Here is a 23,068-nt window from a genome sequence, read left to right as displayed (position 1 = left end):
AAAAGAGATGTAGCACTAGGCAAAAAGTACATGGGTCACTAGGCAAATGTAAACCAAAACCATACAAGACAAAAAAAAAAAAAATGGATATAGTAAAGATGCAGGGTACAGGATAAACATACAAAAAAACTCCAAATGTCTATGTTATCAATGAACAATTCTCAAATGAAAACAATTCCATTTATTAAAGAATCAAAATTAAAATATTTAAGAGTATAATGAAATAACTGCCAAACGTAACAAGCTATAAACATAGCTCAAAGAAATGAACAAAGATCCAAACACCTTAAAAAAAGATCCTCTGTCCATAGATTAGAAGATAATACTGCTAAAACAGAAAAACAAACAAACAAACAAACAAACAAACCACTTGAAAGAGAAAACAAATATTGGAAGGCTTGCATTCCTTTGTCTTACATCTTACTACAATGTTACCGTGACTGAGGCGACCACGTTACAGTGTGTGATGCTGGCATAAACAGATGATAAATCATTGGATTAAAACTTCTCCGTTAGGGGCGAATCACTGGATGTGTAGCCTCATCAGAAAAGTGAAGATGCAGGGCTGCTAGTTGAGGAAACAGACAGGCTTTGAAACTATTTCTTATCAGGTATTGTAAAATGTGTGCACGGCCTTTGTTGTTGTTGCTCAGGAATTGGTAGAGGAGGTAAGATGAGTTGACCTTTCCCCCCAGCTTTCCTAATCAGTGGTATATAACCAGGGAGTAAAATCCGACCTTAGCCTATTGACAAGATCCTGTCCTTTGTAAAGTTCGTCGCATCCTCAGCACATAGGAGCTACCTAGTTGTAGTCTAGTAATTCACTGTGGTTAACTATGAGCCAGTGATGTCATTCTATCGTGGGCTTTTGTCACACCATTGATGTGACTTTAATAAGCACAGTGACTTTGCCAACTGCACAGAGGCCTATCAGTGACTTGTGTATAGCATGATGTCCTCTATCTGAGTTGGACATGTAGAATCACTTTTGATTTCATGGCAGTTGACAGTCCTAACGGCTCAGCTAATTTGAAAGTAACAACTTTGCTGCGTAAGAGGAAAAATGGTGTTGTGCTCAGTAAATGTTTGGAAAAAAAAACTTGAAGTCTAGATATAAACCCCCATGTTTATGGTCTTTGTGTTTCCTTTTTGAAAAGGTGTTAAGATAATTCAAGGCAGAGAAGCAGAGTTTTTTCAACAAATAATGCCAGGACCACATGGCATTTATATAGAAAGAAGTGAAGTTAGGCCATTCCTTCCAGCACACAGAAAGTTAACTCAAAAGGAATTAAAGTTCAAGTATTGCCAGAAAACACAGGGCTAAGCCAGTGCTTCTCGAGTTATGGTGACCCCCAACCATAAAATTATTTTGTTGCTACTTCATAACTGTAATTTTGCTACTGTTCTGAATCATAGTGTAAATATTTGCATTTTCTGGTGGTCTTAGGTGACCCCAGGAATGGGTTGTGACCCACAGGTTGAGAACCACTGGTCTAAGCTTTCTTGCCTTAAAAGTACAGTGGCAAAAGAAAAAAACATACTCCTTTGGGATTTTAAAAATTTTGCTTTCAAAGGCCAGCATTTAGACAGTGAAAACACAGGCAACAGAATGGAATAGTTTAAAAAATATATCATTGGAGATTTGTATCCAAAACCAATTAAAAAATTCTTACAACCCAGTAATTGAAATATTACCGAATTAAAAATGGGCAGAAGACCTCAGTAGATATTTCTACAGAAAAACTATACAAACAGCCAATGAGTGATTGGGGAAATTAATCAGAGCCATAATTAGGAAACTGGTCAAACTGCACAGAATAAGTGGCTGTGGAAAGCTCAACTCTAATGGGGTATCCAAACCCTGCCTTCACTCCCTTCCCCACCCCCAGGCTCAGGAAACCACACGGAACAGGCAGTGGAGAGGTGCGAGAGGCTGGGGAGGACTGCCGTCAAACAGTGCCTTCAGGACTTGAGGAGGCAGTTGTATTCACGAGCTCACTAAGCCGCTTCTAGCTGAGAGAGCTGCCAGTGAAGAAAGAGTCAGTTTTGCTCAAGGGTGTGGTCTCTGGTATGCTGACCACACTACAGTGTATGGCCAAACCCATACGCACATTAATTGTTTTAAGTTGGTTCTAGGAAGAAAGGGAGGGAGGAAGGAAGGAAAAAGAACACATGAAATTAAGAGTTGGGGAAGCAAGAATTCTACTACTACCAATGCAACTTTAATTACCTCAAGATCCAGCTACACCACTCTGGGACATATACCTGAAAAACGTTCCACCATTCGACAAGGATATTTGCTCAGCTATGTTCATAGAAGCTTTATTCATAATAGCCAGAATCTGGAAACAACCTAGATGTCCCTCAACCAAAGAATGGTTACAGAAATTGTGTCACATTTACACAATGGAGTACTACTCAGCTATTTAAAACAAGGCAATCATGAAATTTGTAGGCAAATGAATGGAACTAAAAAAGATCACCCTGAGTGAGGTAACCCAGAACCAGAAAGACACTCAAGGTATAAACTCACTTGTAAGCGGATATTAGACATATAGTATAGGATAACCATACTAAAACCTACAGACCTAAAGAAGTTAAACAACAAGGAGGACCCTAGGGAGGATGCTTAAATCTCATTCAGAAGGGCATATAGAATAGACACCAGAAGTGGTGGAAGAGAGGAAACAGAACGGGAGCCTAACATAGAGGTCCTCTGAAAGGATCCACCCAACAGGGGATCAAAGCAGATGCACAGACCCACAGCCAAACTTTGGGCAGAGTGCAGGGAGTCTTATGGAAGAAGAGGGGATAGAAGGACCTGGAGGGGACAGGAGCTCCACAAGGAGACCAAGAAAGCCAAAATATATGGGCCCAGCGATCCCTGCCGAGATTGATGCACCAATCAAGGACTATGCATGGAGGGGACCTAGACCCCCTGCTCAGATGTAGCTATTGGCAGGTCAGTCTCCATGTGGGTTCCCAAGTAAGGGGAGCAGGGGCTGTCTCTGACATGAAGTTGGTTGCCTGCTCTTTGATCACTTCCCCCTGGTGAAGCAGCCTTGCCAGGCCACAGAGAGACAGAGAGAGGATCCAGACAGTTTCAATGAGACCTGATAAGCTAGGGTCAGATGGCAGGGGAGAAGAACTCCCCCTTTCAGTGAACTAGGGGAAGGGGACAAGGGGGAAGAGGAAAGGAGGATGGAACAAGGAAGAGATGAGGGAGGGGGCTTCATTTGGGATATAAAATGAATAAATTGTAAAAAAATAAAAATTAAGTTTAAAAAAAAGGAAAAAAAAAAAGAGTTGGAGGACTGCTTGTGGTGATAGGTCCAGAAAGAGGTGGAGGGGAATAAGGGTGAATATGATAAAAACACAATATGTACATGTATGAAATACTCAACAATAAATTAAAAGAATACCCAAACCTTCCATAGTAATGGGAATGGAGACTGTTTCTGACATGAGTTGATTGGCCTGCTCTTTGGTCGCCTCCCCCTGAGGGGGGAGCAGCCTTACCAGGCCACAGAGGAAGACAATGCAGCCACTCCTGATGAGACCTAACAGACTAGAATCAGAAGGAAGAAAAAGAAACCCTCCCCTACCAGTGGACTTGGGGAGGGGTGTGTGTGGAGAAGGGGAAGGAAGGGAGGAGTTGGGAGAGGAGGAGGGAGGGAACTAGAGGGGGGATACAAAGTAAATAAAGTATAATTAAAAATTAAATTAAATTAAATTAAATTAAATTAAAATTTAAAAAAAGAAGACCCAAACCAACAAAAACAACCTCCCTAAACCCAAGCCACCCCACAGAAAGCACGTCACACCCACTAGGAATGAGCTGATAGAAGGCAGTAAGGACCCATGGGGACTGCAGAAACTGGAACGATCACTAGTGGGGATGTGGAAAGATGAAGCCAGCCTCCCAGGGGTTGCTTAAAAGGGAGAGTGGAGTCCTTGGAAGGGCTAGAAATCCTACTCTCACATAACACAAAAGTATTTGAGAGTATTCATTAATGCCTAGGGTGAGTAACGGAACAGCCTGAACTGTCTGTCAGCAGATAAATGCATCAAGCGCAGTCCTGGGCTCTGAAAGAGTGAAAAATGTTGATACAGGATGCAGCATGCTTGAGCCCTGCAGACATTATCCTATGGAGAAGTCAGTCATGAAATGCTGAACACTGATTTCACCCACATGAGATGTTCAGAGCAGACAATCTACAGCAACAGAAAGTAGGGCAGCAGTTGCCCATGGCTTGGAGGAGTCTTGAGGGGAAAGGAAGAAAAACTGACAAAAGGCATGTAATATTTGCCTGACAGTGGTGACGATGTTCTAAAACTCACTGTGCTGACCACGACATGGTTCTACGGATATTCTAGATCATCGCATCGCATTTCATAAATCTTCAGTCATAGCTCAAAAAAGGTTGAATTTAGAATGAACAGTAAGATATGCAGAGAATGACAAAGCAAATGTTTACATTTCATTTTAGGAAACAGTGTCGCCAGACCAATGGTTGGCTCAGTCCTTGTGCCTGACAATCACAGGCCGACTGGTTGACAGCATCCTGACACTGGCTTCTGCTCTGCTTTCCCTGGGGACTGACTGAACTTGGCTTCAGTGGTTCCACAGTCCAGACCTGCAACAGCCTTTAGGGTCATGCAAAGCAGGTGGATCTCAACATGGGTTTCCCAAACAGAGGCTGGACTACCTTTATGGGCAGGCTGACTCCCACATCCACCCCACCCGTAGGTATGTGCACGAACTTCAACAGAGTAGGGTGTAGACACACTGCCCTTTGGTCACACGTATCTGTTAAACAAGCACTAAGTAGAACCTCCACCTACGTCTCTGTGAGTTGGGTGCTGCTGCAGCTGCTGTGTACTGGTTTCATGGTGAATTCATTCGAATCTAAAATGTGGCTATAAATAAATTCTCATCTGAAGAAGGAGAGAAGTGAACTTTTCCTGTACTCTGTCAAAGCTTTGAATCTGGTTGTCAAGGTGACCAGTTCACCATACACAGGGAAGAGCAAGAGAAAGCTGTAAGAGAACTCTAGATAGTAACTATCTTCTCTGATGTAATTAGAGGCCATGCTCAAATTTAGGCTTCTTTTTGCTTTTTCTGAAAGAGTGTCTTTTTAAGGAGCTTGGGTTGGTGTTGGATTCACTGTGCAGGCCAGGCTGGCCTCAAAGTTGTAGAGATTGTCCTGCCTCAGCCTCCCTAGCCTTAGGATTACAAGTTGCCCAGCTCACATTTAACTTCTACGTGAGGACCTGTGTCTGATCTATGTAATGAACTAGGGCAAAAATCAAACAATCCAACTTTACTATTTTAGGAATTTGATCCTTTTATTGCTAAGATATATCCTATGATAGGTAATTTTACCATTTATATCTACTTTTAGAAAGATCTACAAGCATTTACAAGGCTTTCTTGTAAACCCAGTAACTTTATTTTTAAGTTTCAACACCATTTTTTTTTTAAGTAAAAAGATGGCTCTTGGATGGGGTCATCTCAAGGTTCAGAAAAAAAGTATTCCCATGGACTTACAATGGTAACATCTCCTATCTTACCTTCATTGGGCTAAAGCAATGATCTGTGAGTAAAGTGAAGATTGGCAACAACCAGAGGTAAATTCTGGTGGGGTACAAGATCCCTGGGGTGCACTAGATGTTTCGGGTGGCAAAATAGTGGTGGCTTATCTGAAAAGACTAAAATATTAAGGCAAAAAAATAGTGAGTGGAAAAAATCATAGACATTAGCTCATCATTTTAGATGATCTTTATTGTGTTATATTGTTATAAAGGTTTTATCTTATTATTGTTCATTAATACCTTTCTTTGCCTAGGTAATAAGTTGCCTTTGTTATAAATGTGCATGTGTAGGAAAATCTATAGTATATATGGATCGAATACTGCCGTGTTTGCAGGCACTGACGGCGGGGGGGGGGGTGGAAAGCATCCCAGGAGGACCAAGTGTAATGTTAGTGGCGTTAGTTATCGCTGGGAGACCTTTCTTCAGTGGTTTAGATTCCAATATGTGGCCCATGCTCCTGTACATACTCTCCCACCCATGCTCAAATAGATAAGTAAGCCTAGTTCAGCTCCCTGGGTCACTAACTAGACTCCAGTGAATTCTTTTCCTAGTTAGCCACTGCTGCCCCAGCTGGGGTGAGCAGATGTGTGCTGCCACCTCCCCGGGAAAAGTCCACACAACAAGGTCCTCTCAACTATTCTCAGTGAAGTCAACATATTCCTATTTGAGATTCTGCTCCCTCCCCTAAACAGCCCTCACTGGTGAAACAGAAGGGATGGCAGGACCGGAGAACAGGAACTTCTGGCCTTGGGCACTTCCCTTCGAAGGAAGAGTTACCACTGGCAGACTTCAGTACCTGGTGATTTGGAGTCTCTTACCTGGAAGGACTTTGGATGCATGGTGGAGGCTGGGAGCCTAGTCACCCTGCTGCGTTGCTCTTAGCCCGCCCTACCTGAAAGCAGCAGCCAGAGCTCCCCACGCATGCTCTCCGGGATGCCCTTCAGCACTAGCTCCCGCGTCTTCTCTGTGCGGTACATGCAGATGCCCTGCCCATACTCAGCAAAGTGAATCTTCCAGGCTTGTTCTTTCAAAAACTCCTTGGCCTGAAAGACACAGAGGAACACGACTGGTCCCCCAGGAGCCTCCGAGGGGAGGTCCTGAGGGGACTGTAATGACAGATGATCAGACCATTATCCCTGAGCAGAGCCTGAGCAGAGCTGCAGAGGTCAGCTTTCTTTCCTAACTAGCTGTTCTGAAAAGCCTGCTTTGTCACCAAGCCTTCTCTTCAGTAGCCACTTTAGCGGTAGATTAGTATTTAACAGTGCTATCCACAAGTGTGGTTTTATGTGTATATCCCCATAGGAATGTGAATTGGTGACTTTTAAATGTGGGCTGAGAAAGCACATACTTATTTGTTTTTTTCTTTTTTGCTGGAATACAGCAAGTTTCAGGGGAAAGGAAGAGGTGCCTACCAGTTTTGGGTTGAATTCTTCAGGCGATCGCCGCCGGTACATGGTCATGAGGGTCTGTGTGGCTGTGGGCACACTGTTGCCGTTGAGGTTGAAGGGGCGCTCCCCATCAGCATCCGAGCTGGTGCTTCTCTGGGGACTGGAGGAGACAAGGCTGCTGGGCCGAGAATATACCTGTCCATTGAGAGGGACACATGTGAATGGACCTGGCAGCACAATCTACTTTACTGTGTCTTTTGCACAGATATTAACAGCTAGGTTATGTCTTCCTAGTTGCTATGTGACAAAATGGGAAATGCCAACATGTCAACCCCATGTTGAAAGAAGTTATACTGGGGTAAAAGTCATCAACTATAGTGTATCAGTGCCCAAAATAGGAGCAGGCCTGTATGCAGCTGGGAGGGGGTTTGTTTATTATGTGCAAGTCCCTGGGTTTCATCCCCAGCAACATGTAAACTGGGCGTGGTGGCACATGGCTGTAATCCCAGTACGAAGGAGGTGGAGCCTATAGAATCAAAGTTCAAGGTCATCTTCAGCTATGCATAGCAAGTTCCAGACTATCCTGGTCTACATGAGATATTTGTTCAAAAAAAAAAAAAAACAAAAAAAAAAAACAAAAAAAAACAAGAGCCTGTGTGGGCTGCAGAGTAAGCTCAGGGCCAGCCTGGAGAACTTAGTGAAGTCTGGGGCGATAGCTCTGCCTAAAATGTGTGAAACATAAATTCAGGCTTCAGTACCATAAAAAAGGGGGGTTGGTTGGACCATGTGATCTTGACTGGATCTTCAGGGTAGTAGTTCTCAACCTGTGGGTTGTGACCCTTTTTGGGGGGATCAAATGATTTTTTTTCACAGGGGTTTCCCAAGACCATTGGAAAACAGATACTTATGTTACAATTCATAACAACAGAAAAAAATGACAGTTATGAAGTAGCAACAGAAATAATTTTATGGTTGGGGTCAGCACAACGCGAGAAACTGTACTAAAGGGTTGTAGCAGGTGGGAACCGCTGCCCTAAAGTTGCGGTCAAATACCAAGTCCACAGATCTGAAGACAGGCTGAGCGCTGGGCACGAGCTGGGGGCTTGCCCTAGCTGTTAACTTTGACATTCAAGCCAGGCCTAGTGGCACACCTGTACTCCCAGCACTCTGGGAGGCAGAGGCAGGCGGATCTCTGTGAGTTCAAGGCCAGCCTGGTCTACAAAACAAGTCCAGGACAGCGAAGGCTACACAGAGAAACCATGTCTTGAAAAACAAGCAAGCAAACAAAGAAACAAACAAAACAAAACAAAAACTGGCACTCAAACAAGTTGGACAAGGAGGTGCGCACTCCAGGGCTGAGCGCAGGAGCTGTCTCCCACCAACCTCGTCATCTGAGCTGTTGCAGCTTCCCAGGAACTCTTTGTCTGAGTAGATCCTGGACGTCGTTTGCTGCAAGAAATCGGAGATCCTTTGTACCAGAAAGTCTCTGTCTTTCAGGTTGGCGAACAGAAACGTCATCCTGTTCCTGGTGCTGATGGACAGGGGGCTGGGCAGCACACTGCAGCTGTCGGCCTTCTCTACGATGGTGACCTGAGGGAACAGGAGGCAGGGGTGCTGCATGGGAAGGACTGTGAAGGCAGCCCATGCTGAGAGGGCAAGGAACTCGGATCCCCATTCCCCAGGGAAGCCATTTGTCTTACACAAATGGCGATCCTCCCATTTCTACTCCAAATAAAACATAAATCAAACTGGAGTCTCTAAGAGAAACCAGAATTATTGTTCTGTGCTTTCCCAGACCAGCGGACAATTTTCAGCAACCATGGGCATATTTGGTTGTCAGCAGCGGAGAAGTGACAGCTGCCGAGTCAGGGAGGCTCCCAGACACTCCGTGGGGCGCAGCTCTGCGGTAATAACTGGCCCCGGATGCCAACGGTGCCAAGATGGAGAACTGGAAAGGAATTCTCCCTTTTCATTAAAATTTCATGGAACCAAAGGAGACAGGTCTAAGTGCTGTGTCATCGGAAATGCTGAAAGCAATTCCATTGCTGACTCCTTTTACTAAGTAAAGGCTTCGATGGCTTTCAAAATGGCACCAGTCCGCTGGGTGTATCACGAAGACGGCAGGGCTTGGCATCCTGTGCACGAGCAGACAGGATGTAAGCAACTCGGCTGAAGCCCTACGTACACCTTCAGGCTCTGTGTGTGTGTTCACATGTTTGTGCGCACGTGTCTGTGTGCATGCGTGTGTTTGTGTGTATGTATATCTGTGCAAGTGTGTTTACTCAAGTCTACTATAGTGTGAAAGAAAAAGGAAAGAGAAATATCTGTCTTTGAACTGAAGACGTGTTTCTGTGTGGTTTTTTGGTGTGTGCTGTATTTGTAAATATGTTTTTCTGTGTGTGCATGTGGGTGTGTGTGGACATGTGCACACAGGCATGGGGTGGTCGGAAGAGGATTTGGAGGAGCCTATCACTCCTTACCTTACTTTCTGAGACAGGGTTGCTCACTGAACTATGGCTAGATTGGCTGGCCAGGGAGCACAGAGACCCTGCAGCCTTTGCCTCCCCAACAGGAGCCTACTGCCATGCCTGAATTTAAACTTGGGTCCCAAAGGTCCAAACTCAGATCTTCAATCTTGCACATTAAGCGCTTTACTGGGAGCTAGCTCTCAAGCCTGGGGCAGACGCGTTTTAACAGGATTTTCACCAACCCCAAACAAGCATAAATGTACCAAGACTATTTTCTTTAGCACATTAGGAAAAACAAATCTTAAGGCAAACATTGTATGCTGTGTCCATCCTAACTCTAATTTTCTACCTAAAGCTAGAATCTTGTCTCCCCTCATTCTGGGCAGAGCTGAGTTTCAACTGCACATTGGTGCGACTTTGTCCATTCCTGATCCCAAAGTGCATTCCCTTGCCACTTCAGCTAACCGCTCCACTATGTACCAGGTAGAGCCTGGAGGAGAAAATTGTGCTGAGGGGCCAGCAAGATGGCTCAGCAGGTAAAGAGCTTGCCATGCAAGCCTGGGGAGCTGAGCTCCACCGCTGGAGGCAACGTCAAAGTTAGAAGGAGAGAGTCACCTCCACATTGTCCTCTGAGCGCCACTCTTGTGCTGTGGCAGTCACGTCACATCAGGCCCCACTCACACATACACAAGAAATATTTGAAAATTATGCTCAGAACTAAGTGAAAATTTTATCAATCAAGGTGAATTTGCAGGGAAAATGATGAAGCCTGAAGGGACTCTGGCCAGCTTGAATGTGGCAGCATGGCTCTGGCAGGCCTTGCCCTTCTCTCTCACTCCCTCTACAGCCCTAAAGCTAGCCACCAAGGTCTATTCCCTTATTTGGCTGCTTGTAAGGCTGACTACCAAGGTCCAGTGATCAAAAGCCCCCCTTGTCTCACCTAATTAACATGCCCAAGCAAAATATGCGACTGTATCCTAGCCCATTCTGACCTTCCCTTTTCCTCTTCTTAAAAGCAGGGGTCTCCTTCAAAGTCCATTTCTCACTAAGTCTAAACATAATTGATCTTCTCACCTCTGAATTTGTCCCCAGTAAATTATCCTGGTCTCAAAATATGTTATAATACTGAATAGATAAACCTATGACAAAGTGAAGTGAATCTGTCATTTTGTCTGATATTTTGTGTTCTTTCTGATTGACCAGTTCAGCTTCGGGAAATTTGTAATCTATAATTTAAGGAAATCATTCATGTGACTAGGAAAAAACAGCAACCATGAAAAGGTAGAACCTATAGATAAACAGATGGATGCATTATGTATATCCACTTAATGGTCGTTGTCTGTGGATTGTGGAGCCACGTGGGAATTTTGTCTCCTTATATGAACTTTTGCAAATTCGCTAAGACAATAACACAAGGGCTGGAGAGATGGCTCAGAGGTTAAGAGGACTGTCTGCTCTTCCAGAGATCCTGGGTTCAATTCCCAGCAACCACATGGTGGCTCACAACCATCTATAAAGGGATCTGGCACCCTCTTCTGGCATGCAGGTGTACATGCAGATAGAGTACTCATCCGCTTAAAATAATTAAATAAAGCTAAGACAATAACACATCACTCTCAAAATATAAGAAAAAAGAACATTTTTGATTATGCAATTAACTCTTTAGAAACAGAGAGAGGAGCAGCCGAGTGGAACATGACCCTTCCTACCACGAGGCTCTTAGCACGGTGATGATAAAGGGTCCAAAAGCTCTGATCACCTTAACTGAAAAGGACCAAAGCTCACAGGGTCCCAGCTCCTACACTGCCCACCCCAGGCACCATCAATACTCATGGATGGCAAAACAAAAAACAGAGAAAAAAACAAAACAAAACATGACCCAATGTTTTGTTTAAAAAAAATTGTAAAAAAGGCCCTGGAGGGATGGCTCAAAATGTACCGGAGCCCTTGTGTAAACATAAGGACCATAAAGACGAGTTTGATGCCTCACACCCACATACAGCTCTTCTTTAGATGGCCGCATCTGTCTGTAACCTCAGCACTGTGGACAAGTGCATCTCAGGAACTGACTGGCAGCCAACCTAGGTGACCTGGTGACCTTTCTGTTCAGTGATGCCTTGCTCACCGCAGTCAGGTAGAAATGATGGAAGAAGACAACTGACCATAACTTCCTCTGGCCTCTACCTGTGGGCATTGTGCACATACCAGGACACTTTTTTACATGCACACACACACACACATGATTACACACATGTATACACACATGCACAGTAGGTAAAATAAATCCCTGGTTTACACAAAACAAGCATTGTAAGTGGACAGCCACTCGATACTTACTTCACGGAGTGGAATTATGAGGCTGCAGAGGTTTTCCTCCTTGCTGGTAAAGCAGATGTAATTTGTGGAGACAAACATCTGACCCAAAATGTGCATTTTGTTAAATGGAGTCCAGAGGGTGCAGTCAGTGTGCCCATCTAGTTTCTCATCTTTGGGCAGCCGGAAAAGGGCACGGTATCGCTCACTCTTCGCCCTGGCATCCAGGTCACTGCAAACCAATAACTACTGTTCAGCTTACCAAGAAACATGCACCAGTGACTTTTCACTATGGCCATGGAGGGTCCCCAGCGCTCGCCTCTTAGTCTTTCCAGATTCATTCCTCCCGCCCTTAGCTGTATATTTGTAGGACTTCAACCTCAAAGTACATAGTTTTAGCACACCTAGCCATTTTACAATAACTGTAAGTGTTAAAAAATGTTGGGCCAAGTAGGTCAAGTTGGACCGAAAGGAAACTAATTTTCTTTCGAAATAACCTAAGAATTCCAAAAGAGTTCATTAGACTATTCAGAGTCATTCTTGGAGAATTACCTATTTTTGGTGTGGGGAACCTAACAGCAGTGTGAACCACAAAGTGAATCTGCTGGGTGTCACTCCACCCTGAGCCACAGGGCTATGTGAAGAAGCCCTGGAACAGCGCACTTCTAGACATGTCCCTGAGTCTCCTGACTCTAGTATTGTTCCTGCTGACACCCTTTCTCCTGTTCAGAACTCTCCCCTCAGGCCTCCACCTCACGTGTGCCCCACAGAAGAGTTGGTTTGCTGATTGGCTTGGCTTCCCACAGACAGTGAATGCAGAAGAGCCCTCAGCCTCAATCTGTGCTGTCTGTAGAGTCAGCCCTTCTCGGCGCTGAAGCTGCACAGATGGGCAGCTTTTCACATCCTAGAGAGATCTCATTTGAAAACTGCCTTCTTATGCTTTATCCGTAGGCTTCTTTGTAAAGGTACCTATAAAGGCACCCCCCACAAAGGTTTCTCATCAGATTCTCCCATCCAGCCTGTTTTGTTGTACAGCCTTTTCCCCTGGATGGCATCATCCTCTCCTAAAGGAAGAAGGGAGAGTCCTAAGACTCAGAAAGTAAGCAGAACATAGAGGGCCCAGGAAGTATACAAAACTTCCCAGGCTCAGCAATCTCCAGAGACAGAACATTCTCCCCAGATTCCTCCCAGGGATATCGGAGCAGTAACGACTGCTGGGAGAGGGCGCTGCCAATCAGGCTGAGCTGCTCTGGAACACTGTGCAGGTGATGCCAGTGTCCTCCATGGCTGCAGCCTCTGAAGTTGATGCCTATAGCAGAGTGGGTTCCCCGGTGAAAAACCCAAGCTCCCATGAGTGACCCTAATAAACTCACTAGCTCACTAAGCTAGATTTGGGTGAGTCATTTCTTTGGTTTGTCATTGGTGCCATATCTGGGATGAATAGACATTTGTTCCACTCTCTGTAGAAAAAGTCATACAGTATCAAGTATTTTCCAAACTTAAAACAAAAGCATTTCTTCTCGCCTTGGATTGCTTTTGATTTTTACTAGCTATATAGTTCTTTGAGGCAATTAATAAATCCGTTGTCTACTACAATGTCAAAACTCAAAAGAAACCTCTTGATGTTATGCTTTTCTTTTCATACTCCCACTGCCACTTGCGTATCAACTCCACCTTCATGAGCCTACAGGAATGACCTCCATCCTGATGTCCTGTACACAACTCCACTCCACATAATCAAAACTGACCTCTCGTATGCTCTGGACACACTCTTCCTCGACTCATTTCTCATCTTAAGGAAGGGCAAGTCTGTGTAGGCCATCAACCTCAAAAGGTGTTGGCTTTCTCTCAACCTATCCTGCCTCTACTCTCATACCCCCCCCCCTTTCCAGGCTTCCCTGCAATTCCTCCGCCATGCCCTGGCCACTGACCTACTGCTCTTGGTGTTTCTCCCTGGGGCCTCCTCCATGTGTCCATCCATCTGCATCCAATGTCCACTTTTCTGTAACCCATGAGCCCTGCCCAGAGTGGCTCCAATGAGAGGTCACCTGGGTAACTGTCTTTTACCCTGTACCCTATCCTGAGTACTAGCAGAGATGCCCTGTGGTGGAGAAAAATGGTCATGCCTATCTCTCCCTTGACCTGGCATGGCTTGGGCAGTTTTTCGCTATTATTCAGGACAGTGCTCACAAGCTGGAAGTCAGTCAGAACTCAGTGCCTGAGTGAACTGAAAGGGTTTCCATTCCTGAGTTCTAAAGTCTCTCTCACCCACCGTTTCAGAGCAGACACTTTTTTGGGAGATTTCTTCTTGAGTTTCGGCAGAGACCGGTCTTGTTCAAATCCTTCATTGTCTAAGAGCTGCCTCATGGCTATGTTGGCAAGCTGTTCCATCAGCTTGAATGTCTCGTTGATGTTGAGGAACACAGAGAAGAAATGCTCACTGGACCGAGTGCTCACTTTGATCACATCTGGCAGAAGCAGCGTGGCGCTCTTCTCCAGTTGAGTGACATCCACCCACCGGATCACCAGCTTGGCTGAGCACAGACAACAAAGCTGGGTCAACACTTACTTTCAGTGTCATTCCCACAGCCCTGCCCCCAACCTGCCCAACTCTTTTGAGCTCCTATCTTTTGTGTCTCATTTGTTAGTTATCACTTGTATTACATAAACACTGGGATCAGAATTACTGGATTGAAATCATGTCTACTAAACCAACTATACCTTTAGTGAACCTTAGTACTCAATGAATAACTTTTTGCAATTATTGAATTGAAAATAATTGAATTCACTCAGTAAGTAGTTAGGAAACAGTCTTGACTTGCCTCTACATACACATTTTTTGGTGTTCTGATTGAGTTTATGAATTTGGGGAAAGCCTTCATGGGCTTTCCAAGGGCTCCCGCTGAAACGCTAGACCACTCACCTTCCCGCCCCATTAGGAAGGAGGAGAAGCACAGGTGGTTGATGCTGAGATACATCCAGCCCTGCCGCGGGACCTTCCCTTTCCAGTAGCTGCATGAGTAATAGTTGACGAGTTTCTCTTCTTCGGGCATCCCAAATAGCCTATGGAACTTCACGATAGCCTCTTTAAACTTCTCTGTATCATCATCTTCTTTCACATCATTGATTTTGTTGTATTCTGCAATGATGCCCTAATTGGGAATAAAGCAAACAGATGGGTGAACATAAGACTGCAGCTGAACATATCAGAATAAAACAATTTCTAAGACCACATTTGTTTCAATGATCAATTCTCTTCAAAGGTAATCCATCAAATTCCAGGTTTCTGGTTAGTTCCAGGTTGGCCTAGAACCACCTATGCAGTCCAGCCTGGCATTGGATTCACTGTGATCCTGTTTCAGCTTCCCAAGAATCTCTATGTCAAGCCAATTAACAATTAGTATTTGTGTACTAAAAGATTCTCAAAGGGTTTTAGTGCATGTCCATTGCTAGTCATTAATTTCTTATGCCCACTAGAAATTAAGCTGTTTTATTTTAAAAATAAGGAAATATAAGCACTTTCCCACTTAATTTTTTTCTAAGCACATCATGACACAGTTAATTTCTGGCTTTTTTTTTTTTTTAATTTACCTTAGAAGGCCAAGGGAGAAGAGACTGAATATAAGTAAAAAATGAACATCTCTGTCCAGAGACCCACTGCCTCAGCGGTCATTTGAGCCGAAGATGAGTGAATATGAGAAGTTAATTAGACACAAAATTCTTTGACAGCTGTACAGGAGATAAAATATTTGCATAGCCAAGTGACTAGTCATCTAAATCCTATATTGAATCATCCTGGTAGCCTGAGAAGCCGTTTAGCTATTAGCCAGATCCTCTGTACTTTCCTGAAGTCTGTGTTTGTGCATCTCTTTAGAGAAGAAACTTCCTTGGGCTGGAGAGATGGCTCAGTGGCCACAAGCACTTGCTGCCAAAGCTGATGACCTGAGTTCAATCCCCAGGACCCACATGGTGGAAGGAAAGACAGGCTCTTGCAAGTTGTGTCCACATGGGCACTGTGACACACATGACAATACACACAAGTGTGAGCTTTCACATGTACATGCGCATACACACAAAATTATTTTTTTTAAAGAAAGGGTTCCCTTGGATTCCATGATTGATTTGTAATCATCAAATCTGCCCCTACTTCTTCATTTTCCATGACCTCATTGTCACTGGAAGCCTGAGCTTCAGAGTATGGCAGCTGTGAATTCAGGTCCCAGGGTGTCACTTGTATTTGTGTGAACTTAAAAAAACACTGGGATTTTCTGAGACAGGACTGAGTCCTTCAGCATCCTTATGATAAAAACTTAACAGGATCATTGTATCTACAATTCCTGGCTTTCAGGCTATCTACTGGGTACTCATTCTTCCAGTATAGATTTAATACTCCCCACAAACATTTTCTTAAAACAAGCTTTTGAGGGACTGTAGCTATCTGGGCCAGCTGGTAATGTGGCTGCTGTGCAAGCATGAGGACTGAATTTTATTGCCCAGAACCTGTGTGGTTATTGGCTGTGGAGGTTTGTTCCAGTGTTTCATTCCTCTGGTGATGTAGAGACGGGAAGATCCCGGGGGTTCTGGGGTCAACTTGTCTAGCAGAATTACAGAAAGACAGTCTTTCAAAAAATAAGGTGGAGAGCACCCAACATTGCTCTCTGGCAAGATACACATGTTCATGCACCCCCCCCCCCAAACATACACACAAAACAAAACAAAACAAAACAAAACAAAACAAAACAAAGCAAAAGAAACCTGATTTTGGAAACTCAGCACTTATGAGCACTTGTATTGCAGAGGACTGGGGTTCAGTTCCCAGCACCTGCATGGCAATTCACAACTGTTCCTAACTCCAGTTCCAGGAGACCCAGCTTCCCCTTCTGGCCTCCACAGGCACCAGGCACATATGTGATATATAGGACATAGCCACACATGTAAATACCCATATACAAAAAATAAATAAAACCGATTAAAAAACAGTTTGACTACACAACTCATATTATGCATGACCTGAGCAGTTTGCTACTTTTGTCGCACAGAAAGTACTGCGCCATGTTCTCTTAGAATACAATCAGCACTGCAGCTGTTTTCTTCGGTGAACACTTTTCCATGAAAACTCCGCCCCAGGCAGCCCAAGGTACCCTCTGGGCCTACAGGTGTCACTTAGAATTCTCCCACCTTCTCCTGAGGTCCTGTCAGACTTGCCAACCTCCAGTCTGGCTTAATTAATTAACCAAGTCTGGCTTAGTTAATTCCCCCTCCCCCGTGAACCTCTCACATGCAGCAATGGTGCTTTTCTGCTTCATATATTGAAATCATTTCCTGAATTTTATGGCCGTTGCCACCCTTTCCTCCCTGTGGCCTGCAGTGGTGGCAGTGAGGGACAGTGGCAGAAGAGAGGGTCTCAGTTTTCCAAAAGTTATCACCATTCAGGTGATGACCTTGGACACACAGCAACAGTAAACAGTAGATTACTGCGGTGGCTTCCTGTCAAGATTCCACCCCCACTCAGGCTTTTTACAGCTGTCTTCGAAATGGAGCCTTGACAACAACATTCCTACCGAAGCCCACGCTGGATCCATACCATACCATCACTCCCTGACTATTACCCTCCCGAATCAACCTTTCCTCCCCGTCAAACTCAGAGACACTTAATTTCATCTAAATGTCCTCAGTTCTATGCTCTTTCAATTTACGCTGGTGGAAAAATTTTGCTTATATTTTCCTCAACTGCTAAATATGAGTTCCAAGACTAACAATAGTGTCTTGAACATTTGACTAATGATATCTAACATCTAAAAGGTATTCAGTGAAATAGTCTTACAAAACATGTTGTGTTCTCAAATTAGAATATATCTTAAAGAGCCATACTTTGTTTTTTATTGTATGATACCAGCTGTGGATCGTGACTCTACAGTGTTTCATAGTGAACCATACTTAAGAAACTAAACTTCTAGCTGTGAACTCCGTCTGTCATGATCCAGGGTAGCAGTATGGCTGGCATCAGAACTGCCAACACCCTTCCCTGGTAGAATATCTAAGGTAAGAATTCTTTCCTTTAATTAGTTCTGCTACTAACCTTCTGAGGAAGAGTCCAACAGAGATGCTGAGCTCTGTGGAGGCCAAGGAGTTGGCCCTAGGTTACTCTAATCATGAGCAGGCCTCAGTAGAGAGTCACATGAAGGACAACAGACAACCAGAGGCAGCATGAGGCACTGGATCACCGGGTGGGAAGAGTTCAGAACCATCTCGATGAGTCTGAGGCCAGCCTGGGCTACATGGTAACTTCTGGGCTAATCTGGGCTACAAAGTTAAAAAAAAAAAAAAAAAAGGAAAAGAAAGGAGAAATGAAAGAACACATACAACCAAGAGGAGAATTCAGTAATGGGAAGTAGTGTCAGGGTTTCCTAGGCAACCCCAGTGGCCGAGAATCTGCTCGGAAACCTCAGGTGGGCTTATGTTTGTTGTTCTGGACCACTGTGGCAGATCTCTTACCAAAGTCAGATAGGAAGAACATTAAAACTGTAAGTGATGTGTACATATAAGGCCCTGTGTTTTTGGGTACAAAAACACTATGGTAAACACCAACATCTAGAATGTTCACTTAAAAATGTTTTTGAGCATGAATAGATTTATGAATGTATGAAACTAAGAAATGGTAGCTTGAAACACTATGGGGCTTAGTGTACATTCATCAACAGACCAATCAACAGCCCCCGCTTCCAACTTTCCCACCTTTAGGAAAAGACAGAGTCTGGAATGCCAAAGCTTTCTTTGGCTTTTCCATGAGTGTTCAGCCAGGAGGCCAGGTTGATGGAACACAGGGATGGAATATTTCTTTCCTCTAAGTTCTGTGGATTCTTTTTAATCTAGAATAAGTCACTCTCGTTCTAGACAACAACTCTTCACAATGCCAGAATTTGATCTACCTAGCACATTGGATGCCTAATATTAATTTAAATATGTAAAGGTATATTAAAAGCATGAAATTAACCAATTAAACCAGATGCTGGCCAACCAGCCTCTGTGGTGCATGCTGTAATCTGAGCACTTGGGAGGCAGAGGCAGACAGATCTCTGTGAGTTCAAGACCAGCTTCATCTACACAGTAAGTTCCAGACACACCAGGACTACATAGTGAGACAAAACAAAACACCAAATCTGCATAAAACAGACAAACAAAACTTGGTAAACTCAATAAAATGTTTAGCTTCATAATTAAGGACAAAAAATGTATAACATTAAGACCTTAACCTTCAAGGCCATTTCAACAATGGGCTGCAGGGATGGCTCAGGTTAAGAGCAAGTAACCTGAGCCACTGCTGGAAGAGCAACTGCTTTTCCAGAGGACTCAAGTTCAGTTACCAGCATACCATCAGGTGGCTCACAACTGCTTGCAACTTCAGCTCTGCACATGCCGGCACTCATGGGCACATAGCCTACCTGGACCCAAGCACATACACAGAATTATAATAACAAAATAAGTCTTTAAAAGCTTGTAAGTGTGAAAGCAAGCACACAAGGATTACACCATATTACAACATATGCTTATGGTCCATTAAAATGTTTTGGTTTATTAAAATGTTTTCATTACTTCATGTATTAATCTCTATTCCAAAGGAGAGTAGAGAAATACAATTTGTGGCAAATGTCATGAGCTAAAGTGGAAAGTCTGTTTTTAATTGCATCTGCTTATCCCTGCTAATTTAGAAGCAGAGGTAAGGTCTAGGAAGACAAAGTAAAGTTAATAATGGAGTTATATTCTGTTATTAAAACAGTTGTAATTACATAAATATGGTAGATACTGGTCAAGGCAACAAAGAGCAGAGTACCGAATCACAGGTGCACAGGGTACTATCATTATGAAACATCCAGAAACAAGTATACTAAATGCTACGTGTAGCATTTAGCACTTGAATTCCTGTTGCCTGTATAGTTAATAATTGCATTTGTAATGTATAAAACTTAATTAGATCTCACAACAAATAAGCCTGTTAGTTCCCTTAATTATTGGACAATCTGTGAACCAGTAAGCCATTCATTTGCACATGAATGACATTCTTTCACACATAATTGCATTAATGGGAATTCCCTCGTCATAAATGGTTTCAGGGGAAATAAACTTGACATATTTAATGTAGTGAGAAGGAAAACTATTTGACATAATTTGTCTTTCCTTCCTTCGTTTGTTACCTAACTATTGTCCCTCAAAAGCTACAGTTTCTTCCTCTACCGAGATGACAGTCCCGGAGGCAGGACTGTGGAGTGGCCCCTGGTTACCTATGCTAGCTGGCTATGCTCTTTCATGCAGCTCCTCATACATGCTATAATTAGCAACTCTCCTGATCGCAGGTAGTCACATACATGAACAGATCTGAGTTTCATCAACACAATTCTCAATTATTACACACACACACACACACACACACACACACACACACACGCACAATTGAAAGTTGCCTCTAACTGGTCCTTCCCAATGTGTTACCTTTTCTTGAGTCTGTAATAGAGAATCCTAAACAGAGAATGTGCAGGCCTCAGACCTGAGACAGATTCTGTCTTTAAATAACAAAGAAAGAAACAAGCAGGGGTAGGCAGCATTTGAGGAATGATACCCTAAATTATCTTCTGGCCTTCACACTCACAGCCACACACACTTACACACACAGACACACACACAGACACACATGCATCATTCAAGAAAATAAGACCCTAAAGTCCTTGAAGAAGATAAACATACACACAGAGGTGTGTGTCCTTAACAATACGAAACGCAACCCACATTTTCACAAAGGTGCATCCAGCACTGGTGGCACCATCTCCCTCTCCTGTAACATGGGCAGAAATTGGAAAGATGGAGATTCTACACTGCTGGAGAAGCTGTGGAGAAGGCAGGGCTGTCAAACATGCCAGAGGGCATGTAAAACATACAGCACCCTGAAGGGGAATGGAGAATAATTAGCAAGACAGCACACGCATTTACCCTTCGGCCTGGCAATTCTCCTCCTGCAAGGTCACTCTAAAGATACGGGCCCCGTCATAAGCAAGCACAAATGCATGGAATTCTAATTGCAGCGGAATTTATAGCTGCAGGATGTTGGACGGTACCTAAATATCCAAGCGCAGGTATTGGCTGAGCCAACTACTGCACACACACACCAAACACAGAGATGCCAAATGAAAGAGGAGATGAAGTCTGCAAGTCTGGATTGAATTGTGATAGGAAAAAATGTGGAATTTTCAAAATGATGAAATTGAATAAAGTGTGAAGTTAGCAGTAATCTGTTCATGTCAATGTCCTATTTTAATAAAACCATAATTTACAAGCTATCACACTGAAGAAAGAACAAGTCAAAATTTAAAATTCATGAATGGATACTACACCAACATGGAAAATTTGATTTTTAAAAATTGGATATTTGTGGCTTAAATGTCTTCCTATAGAAATATCATTTGTAAACGTAAATGTATGAATTCTACACGTTTGGATAATGCTTTGAATGGGTTTATAACACCAGTGAGTGGCAGATGAGTATCATGTGCTTCAGGACACAACAGCCCCAAGGAGGATGCAAGATTGCTTATGTAGCCCTCCATCCAGGAAGGCAAGACTTGAATTCAATCACAGAGAGACATCTGACAGAACCCCAAATGAAACATCCTTTTACAAAAACCAGAAGTACACACTTTAACAACATTAATGTCAAGACACATGAGGAAAAGCTGTGGAAATGTTCCAGACTGAAATAGATTAAGGAGATGCAAACTAAATTTGGTTCCCTCATATACTGAAACAACAAAGCCATCAAGGGTACGATCAACCCCATTTAGATTAGAAGATATGGGTCTGGGGAGATGGCTCAGCACTTAGGAGCACTGGCTGCTCTTGCAGAAGACTTCGGTTGGTTCTTGGCACCCACGTGAGAGCTCACACGCATCTGTAACTCCAGTTCCAGGGCCTCCGATGCCCTCTTTTGACCTTGGAGGGCACCAGGCACACATGAAAGCAAAACACTTCTACACACAAAATTATTATTATTATTATTATTATTTTGTTTGTTTGTTTGTTTTTGTTTTGAGACAGGGTTTCTCTGTGTAGCCATGGCTGTCCTGGATTCACTCTGTAGATCAGGCTGGCCTCAAACTCCAGAAGATCTTCCTGCTTCTTCCTCCCCAAGTGCTGGGGTTACAGGTGTGCACCACTGTGCCCTGCTATAAATCTATTTTTTAATTAGAATATATGCTAAATATTAAAGTGATTTATAATTATACACTTACATACATTGCTAAATAATGTTTAGCTTATATTTTTCAGATATCGCTATTGGAAAACACACACTGAAGGATTTTAGAGGAAGCTCCTCTCAAACATTAGTTAGCCCTAAGAATCCTAAACAAGTTGGATGGAATGTTATCAGCTAAGTCTGAATGAAGGGCACAGGTGGGTTATATACAGTTCTTATTTTTGCAATATTTCTGGAAATTTTAGAGTTTTCCAATTAAAAGGCTTTGGTCTGTTAAATTTTTTTTAATCCTTTGAGAATTTTATACACATATACTACATATTTCTTTTTTATTGTGTTTTTGTTTTTCATGGCAGGGTTTCTCTGTGTAGCTTTGGCTGTCCTGGACTCGCTTTGTAGATCCAGCTGGCCTTGAACTCAGAGGTGTGCCTGCCTCTGCCTCCCTGAGTGCTGGGATTACAGACATGCACCGTCACCACCTAGCTGCATAATAACATTCATCCAAACCAAAAGAGAAATGCTACCACCTGTATTTTTCCTCTTACAAATGTGGTGATGTCATTCTCATTCTCGAAGATGGAGAGTGTCTGCAAAAGATTCTGTTCAAGCCATTCCCAATGCTCAGTAACCTCCTTCCTGGAACCACCTGCATGAAAGCAGACAAGACAGCAACAGTTATCAAGTTTCTTGCCAAACACATTAAGAATCAAACCTACTTTATCAGCATTCAGCACCAGCAAAGGAGACTGTTGGCCATTCCCAGAGTTCTGACTTTAACCCTCTGGGGAAGAGACACATGAGACAGCAAATATATGGACACCCAAGAGCAAGTACCATGTTCTAGAGTGTTCCAATTAGGTCAGTCCAGAAACTGAGGCTGTTCAAAGCTGACGGAGCCACATACACCACATGGATCTTTGTGAGCTGGGAGTTTAGCTCTTTTCTTCTCCATTCTAGAATATGCAGTTTACAGGGCAACATGAATCTTGACGTGGCTTCCTGCGGTGAAGCTTCAACACTGTGCCCGTGTAGATCTTATGGGGCCATCTCATATAATGGG

The 23,068-nt window shown here is 43.4% G+C and overlaps 1 protein-coding gene across 2 annotated transcripts in view; it reads right to left on the bottom strand.

The window, feature by feature from the left end:
• Tbc1d9 (TBC1 domain family member 9) overlaps nucleotides 1–23,068 on the bottom strand; it is a 109,356-nt gene that overhangs the window by 31,782 nt on the left and 54,506 nt on the right. For both annotated transcript variants that reach the window (XM_055621027.1, XM_055621028.1), the window contains exons 3-9: nucleotides 22,536–22,654; nucleotides 14,689–14,917; nucleotides 14,038–14,299; nucleotides 11,790–11,997; nucleotides 8,368–8,574; nucleotides 7,009–7,179; nucleotides 6,489–6,639 (exon numbers count right to left, since the gene is read on the bottom strand). In XM_055621027.1, coding sequence (XP_055477002.1) covers nucleotides 6,489–6,639; nucleotides 7,009–7,179; nucleotides 8,368–8,574; nucleotides 11,790–11,997; nucleotides 14,038–14,299; nucleotides 14,689–14,917; nucleotides 22,536–22,654 — 1,347 coding nt within the window. The remainder of the gene's footprint in view (nucleotides 1–6,488; nucleotides 6,640–7,008; nucleotides 7,180–8,367; nucleotides 8,575–11,789; nucleotides 11,998–14,037; nucleotides 14,300–14,688; nucleotides 14,918–22,535; nucleotides 22,655–23,068) is intronic.

Source organism: Psammomys obesus, unplaced genomic scaffold (assembly GCF_907164565.1).
Source record: "Psammomys obesus unplaced genomic scaffold, mPsaObe1.curated_primary_1811, whole genome shotgun sequence".
NCBI lineage: Eukaryota > Metazoa > Chordata > Mammalia > Rodentia > Muridae > Psammomys > Psammomys obesus.
This window is presented reverse-complemented; position numbering and strand designations above follow the sequence as displayed.